Here is a 6,817-nt window from a genome sequence, read left to right on the forward strand (position 1 = left end):
TGATAGATGGCGTGCGTGCTTTTTCACATGGAAATCTACACATATATTAAAATTGTAAGATTTGAATCATAGAGAAAATATAGTGTATATGACTGAAGTTGGTCCATTTCGAAACTAAAGATGGCTAAAATTCTTCTTTGTCAAAATGCATAGATGTGAATCTTATATGAATAGAGTTCTCCATTGCTTATAGCAGTGTACTAAACTCCGTGTGTAAAAGAGAAAAAATGTTATATAAGTGAAAACAAAAATTATGATTTTTTGTGCCTATAGGCTCTTCGCAATTTGAAGAAAAATTATGTCACATACAAAAAACCATCAATAAAAAATATAATTCTCAATCTACAACAAGAAAAATGAAAAATTATAAACATATAAATTTAAATTAAGAAAAACTAACATTGGAAAAACAAGAAGTTAATGTAAAAGAAAAAAATCGACAAATAATATTATAAATTAAATAAATTTATAAGACACAATCCGCGCGAAGCGCGGAAAAAATCTCTAGTGTTAAGTAAAAGTGTATGATATTACATTGTAGAAGTGACATTGATATATGGTCTTGAACAAGATTGTTTAATCAATGGTGAAAGTAGATCTTTCGACAATACAAATACTTTTGCAAACAAACAAGGCAAGCTGACAAGGAAATAACAAAAGCAATGATTCATCTACTCTTGTTTTTTCAGAGCAGAAGGGAAACTATGGAATGGATCTCCGAATGCAGCAATGTTCCCTGGACGTGAAAAAACTATCTGCAATGTTTCAGAAAGACAAAGTTATTTAAATGAAGTCTATGTTGAGTGACACGACACTGAGGGAAGAAGCATGCTTTTAGTTCTGAATAAGGTTTGAGTGTGTGTGTTACCTGGTAGCTTCTAAGGGTAAGAGTTTTGAAACCAGCGGCAACATAGTCGAAATAATACTCCCATGTCCTTATGAATTTATCATCGAATCCAAGCTCCATGATTTGTCTACACAAATAATAGTTAATTGTCCTGGACAAATAATACTTGTTCCAATAGGGAAAACATGGGAAAGTTTTTCAAGAATTAACTTACTTTTGGTTCTCCAAGAATCTCTTCCTCCAACATCTCAGTGTATAGTAGTAATGAATCCCAATGTTCTCGACGTCTTCAATGCTGTGTGTTTTCAGGTGTTATATGGGTAGAGAAAGCAGAGAAAGTACCTTTGAAGCTAAAACATGATAAAGTACAGAATTTACCATAGCCTAGAGGAGGAGGACATGGCTGAAGTAACTCTGGCTAAAGAAGGAAGACAGCCACCTGGAAATATGTATTCCGTTATGAAACCTGAACTTAGTCTGGTCTCATCGTAAAGCTCTTCAGGTACAGCTGTGAACTGTTAAACATTAAAACGATCAAGGGTTGTGCAACCATGAGAGAGCCGTGATGGAGAAGCAAATGTTACCTGCATGACAAAAATGCCGTCTTTTGCAAGCGCAACTTCACAGCAGCTGAAAAACGCTTCATAGAACTCGTGGCCAACCGCTTCTATCATTTCGCTGAAACATCCGAAAACATGTTTCGTCATATCACAAATTTATTTTAATAACGAGGGACAAAAAGAAGTGTTTACCAAGCTATGATTCTGTTATATTTCTGAGCATCAGACAGTTGGCGATAATCGCAAAGCTGAAATGTAATCCTATCCTGTCGTTTCAGAAGTAATATTGTTAATCATAAAGCTTGATTAATGTTTCTTGTATTAGATGGATTAGACAAAACCTCAAGTCTAGCTTCTTTAACTTTGGCTTCTGCATATTTAAGCTGTTCAATAGATAGAGTAATGCCAGTGTATTTGCATCCAGTTCTTCTGACAACTTCTATGGCCAAGGTTCCCCATCCGCATCCTAGCTCTAAAACCTCATGATTCTTTTCTATCCTTGCCTGAAATTTTCCCACCTTCGATTAGAAAATAACAAAGAAATATCGCAGTTCTTTGTTATTAAATCAAGAAAATGATCTTACCTTTTCAATCAAAAGAGTTATTTTTCTCATTTGTGCAGTTCTTAGATCCTCATTCACTGACTATAAACATGAAAATGGAGAACGGTTGACGTCAAATTCATAATCAAGTAAGACCGAAGCCTAAAAATAGAAAATCCTCTGATGTTTTTCAGTGGCCACCTTGAATACTGCAGAGGAGTAAGCCATGGTATCATCCATGAAAAGACTAAAAAGCTCGTTGCTCTGTGAATGAACAGAGAATGTGATTATAAACCCATAAGACCAAGGAATGTTTTATCAAGATTTCAAGAGCGATAGAGATTAAAGCCACTAACAAGGTCATAATGACGAGAAATGTTCCTTCGAGCTTGTGTTAGAGTGTTTTGCCTAGAGACATGCTTAAAAAAATACTTTGCAGATGCTAAACCGGCAGTTAAAAACATTGGTGTCCACCATCCCCTGTTAAAACCAAAAATAAAAATGAAAGCTTATTCCTTATCTTTGTTAATTTTGAAAAATCAATTCGGTAAAACTTTTAAATAAAAAGTTGATTCCTAAAGAAAAAGTAATTTTTTTTGTGGAGAACATCATTTAGTTGGTAAGATGGGATTCCTGAAAGGAAAAATAATACTGGGTTTCTGAAGAGTATAAACAACAAATCCAAAAACTAATATTTGTTTCAATCGAGTTTTGCTTCTAAGTTTGTTTTGCTTTCTTCCAGTTTAGTTGCAGATGTTTCAACAATCTTTTGTGTAGAGAGACCAAGTCCTTTACCTTTTCTTAGCAAAGTTTGGTTTTCTTGAGCTCAAGTCTCTATTAGCAATGAGAATCTGCAAAAAGTTTTGTCTAGTAAGCAGATAAACATTGGAAATAACTCGAGTGATTGAAGAAGTAAACATATTATGTACCATAATCAGATTCAACATTCCCAACTCTTTATCCACGAAAGAAAAATCTCCACTGATATAAGCATCTGCCAGTCCTAAATCCGCTTGTGTCATCACCTGTGAAGCAGGTTCTTTAGCTATCGATAGGCTATATTCTATTTTCTCATTGTCTTAAATATATATATATAAATGAACCTTCCAGTAAAACTGAGGACTGTGAATCTTGAGGATAGATTTCAAAAGACAATTAGAATAATTTCCTCCGAACGTGAACATTGTTCCTCCGTCTTCTAGTATCCTGTTCAATTTAAATCGGTAACTATTAGTGTAACATATTGTGCAACATTATATTATCTAACTCCTGGAGATAAGGGTGAGCCTCACGTTAAACAACCAATCGATATGAACTGTCTCAAGAATCTAGTAACGAAAAGCCGTGCCCCTGACTCGGTTACGGAAAGGGCCATATGTTGCAGGTTTTTTAGAAGAGTAATTCCTTTCCCTAACAAACTTCGTGCAGCTTCCATACCGGCCTAAAGATAACAATGCTGTGAGTATTTAACATAAGCAATATGGAGTTGAGAGATGGTGATTTAACTATATAGGATTTGATCATTGTCTTTAGTACGTCTTCATGGAAATTCAGCTAAAATTTAGACAAGACAATTTATGTTCTTAATAAAACAACAAGAAGAAACCAAGAAAACAAAACTAATTACTTTAGAAGTAGAGAAAACATTTATGGAAACATTTTTGATAATGTCCTTAGTAAAAATATTCAAAAACATGGATATGATAATACTTTTTTTAGTTTTTATTTTATTCTTATCATTTTATATTATTAGTTTAACTATGATTTTATGGATCTAAATTTGATTCATTTCCGGGTATCTACTGATATGAAAACTCATTCGGTAAAAAGAAGAGATGTAAGTAATATAAGGAATTTATGAATGTTTGAAAATATTTATGAAAATCAGTTCGAAAATCTTATATGACAACTTTTATTTAGTTTCTACCATCTATCTTATTAAAACTCAAGTACAAAATTGGAGTGTTTGGAGACTTGAATAGGACTTTTAAAAATTTGGAGTGTTTGGAAACATGGATTGCAGTCTTTTAAAAAAAAATATTTTTGTTTGAAAACAAGGATAGTAGTATTAAGAATAAAAGTAATGGGCTTATGTTTTTTTTTAAAATTGAAAGTTATCTAGGCCACTTTTAAAATATACCAAAATGGGTCAATCTAATTCCCTAAAATTTTTTTTTCTAAACTAACCATAAAACAAAATTTAAACTTTATATACATATTTCAAATCAAAATAATAATTCAAATTTGATTTATATCAAAAATTGATTCAAAAATATACATATATTCAAAAATGGATTTTTACTAAACTATTTTTCAATAACCATTATAAAAAAATATTGTCAATATATATAAAAAAAATATAATACAAAGCCCAATTTGAAATACCAACTCAAATTATGGTTTTCATATTTCATATTAAGTTTTAAAAATATAATATATGTAATTATTTATATGATGGTATGTATAAAATACTATTAATTATATGATTACTTATATGATGGTACATATAAAATACGATTAATTATATGATGATAAAATACGATATATAATAATGACTAGGGATGGGCTTTTGGATACCCATACGGGTTTAGTTCTGATCGGTTTGTATTTTGGGTTTTCGGGGTCAAAGATTTCAGCCTTATTAGAATGTTTCTAAATTTTGGTTTGAGTTCGATTTGGATCTTTGCGGGTTTGGTTTGGGTTTGGATAACTAATTTAAATTATTTTTAAAGTCTTAAATCATTATATATTTTAAATTTCTCAAAATGTATAAATAAAATAATATATTACGTATAAATTTAAATAACATATGTCATAATACTTAAGCTTAACATATCAATTGGCTTGATTTAAAATTTTGGATACGAAATCAATAATTATTTTAAGTATTTTTGGTGATTTGAGTATACTTTAACTATTTCAGATATTTACTTTTGACTATCTATATATATTTTCAAGTATTTAAACCAATTTAAAAGTATCATTTTTGATGTTTTATATACGTTAAATCTAAAAATAATTAATATATATAAGTATATAAATCTATTTTTAGATAAATTCGGATACCCAAATACTTCGGTTCGGATCAGATTCGGTTCTCTAAATAACAAAATTTTGAATAATTAGAATATTTAATCAATTTATGTTTGGGTTTGGTACTATATCTTTGGATCGGTATCGGTTATGTTCCTCGGATTCATTTTTCCAAATCCTAATAATTACATGAAAAACAAATATCAACATATTTTTCAAAATATACACCCGCGCGCCTGCGCGGGTCAAAATCTAGTTTATATTACTTAATATTATTATTTTAATTCATGGATCCAAATCCAAATTTAGATTCGGGCAGTTTCTTATACGCTACAAAAGAAATGGATCGTGAAACCTAATTTTGAAAATGTTGTTAAATACATATGTTCAAAAAAAATTGATGATATTCAGTTTGAAAACTGTAATATGACAACTCTTATTTATTTTATATTTTTATATTATTTTTAAAATTTGATACTGTTATTTTAATTTTTGTACAGATCTGAACACGAAATATAAATGGTTACAGTTTTGGAAAAGAAAAAAAAAAGTTAATAGAAAAAAGAAATGTTGTAAGCAATTTTACCTTTATATTTGGGAATCTGGGACAAAATGGATTTAGATCTCGAAATAGTAAGGAAAGTTTGGTGGACCGAGTCTAGAGAGATACCATACCAAAATACAAAATAGAAAGAAAAGTTTGGTGGACAAAATGGATTTAGATCTCGAAAAGAGATATGTTGTAAGCAATACTCCCTGTTCTGTATTTATATACCACACACATGTGTACTTTTCCTTCAAATCTTTCCTGTAATATATAATTAAAATTATTTAGAATAAAATGTCTCATCTAACGTTCTCCGATGCTTCACGCCTTCATGTGAAGGATCGTGATCGAAGAATATAATTCCGTCCAGACAAACTTAAACCAATTTCGTCCCTTTTATAAATATGATGGCCAATGAAAGTTTAACCAATTTTTTTTTTTTTAAAAAGAAGAAAAAAAGATGGCTGACAAATGTGTTAAAGATCATGATTATCTTATAATCCACCACCTCATAAAACACTTGTCTTAGTTTTGATAAAGGTCACAACATCATCAGCAAGACACACGTCTCTTTCTCCTTATTAGTCTAAAAGATCAAAACATGTTTCCACACAAACTAAGATTGGCTTAGTTTTAATGGTTTATGGCGTTAACCAATAGTAAACCAGTTGGTATCAATTGATATTGAAAACTCGACCCAAACAAAGATCCAACTACAAATTGATTAAGTTTTAATTGGTGCATAAATTACACTTGATTAAATTTGAGTTAAGAGTATAACTCAAAAATGTTAGTTACCAATCATAAATTAGCTTTAATTTTTGAATTACTGTTTAGAGTTAAAGTGTGTTATGTTTGAGTTATCCCTTTAGTAAAATTGATAATTCAATTGCTAACTCAAAATCAAACAAAATCTCATGTATTAGAAATTTGAGTTAGTATTTTTTTTGCATTTTGTTAATAACTTACTGTTAATTCTGTTTTTCTAATATCTTTAATTTTTTAAATACACTATAACATGATTGATCACGTGGCTTGTCATTAGTTGGTAAATCAGTTTCAAAAAACTGTATAGTTATTAATTACATAAAATAAAATAAAAGCCGACGAGCTATTTTCCCACAAGAAATATCGTATAACATCAAATGTCTCCCAAACTATGACCTCGTTTTATATATCTCTGAATTAAAAGTTTTAAACTTATTTTCCCACAAAATAAAAGTTAAATATATAAATAACTTAATTAGCTTTAATTATGGGGTTATCAACATTCATGTTTATTAATGTT

The 6,817-nt window shown here is 30.0% G+C and overlaps 1 protein-coding gene across 1 annotated transcript; it reads right to left on the minus strand.

Annotated features, from left to right (window-relative positions):
• Positions 1–393: 393 nt before the first annotated feature.
• LOC125574953 (tuberculostearic acid methyltransferase UfaA1-like) lies at positions 394–6,322 on the minus strand. The gene is made up of 15 exons (XM_048736838.1): positions 5,569–6,322; positions 3,242–3,390; positions 3,053–3,155; positions 2,879–2,974; positions 2,745–2,800; positions 2,306–2,429; positions 2,151–2,213; positions 1,992–2,051; positions 1,749–1,910; positions 1,600–1,673; positions 1,432–1,525; positions 1,226–1,362; positions 1,062–1,142; positions 869–974; positions 394–755 (listed from the first exon to the last, which is right to left on the minus strand). The coding sequence occupies exons 2-15, from the start codon at positions 3,382–3,384 to the stop codon at positions 672–674; spliced, it is 1,383 nt and encodes a 460-aa protein (XP_048592795.1). The 5' UTR covers positions 3,385–3,390; positions 5,569–6,322; the 3' UTR covers positions 394–671.
• Positions 6,323–6,817: the final 495 nt, after the last annotated feature.

This window comes from Brassica napus, chromosome A1 (assembly GCF_020379485.1).
Source record: "Brassica napus cultivar Da-Ae chromosome A1, Da-Ae, whole genome shotgun sequence".
Taxonomy (NCBI): domain Eukaryota; kingdom Viridiplantae; phylum Streptophyta; class Magnoliopsida; order Brassicales; family Brassicaceae; genus Brassica; species Brassica napus.

Coding starts and splice junctions, on each gene's coding strand:
- LOC125574953 (XM_048736838.1), bottom strand. CDS start 3,384: ATGGAAGCTGCACGAAGTTTGTTAGGGAAAGGAATTACTCTTCTAAAA. Junction 2,052..2,150: donor ACTCCTCTGCAGTATTCAAG/GTGGCCACTGAA, acceptor TCATGTTTATAG/TCAGTGAATGAGGATCTAAG. Junction 1,674..1,748: donor TTAAAGAAGCTAGACTTGAG/GTTTTGTCTAAT, acceptor CTGAAACGACAG/GATAGGATTACATTTCAGCT.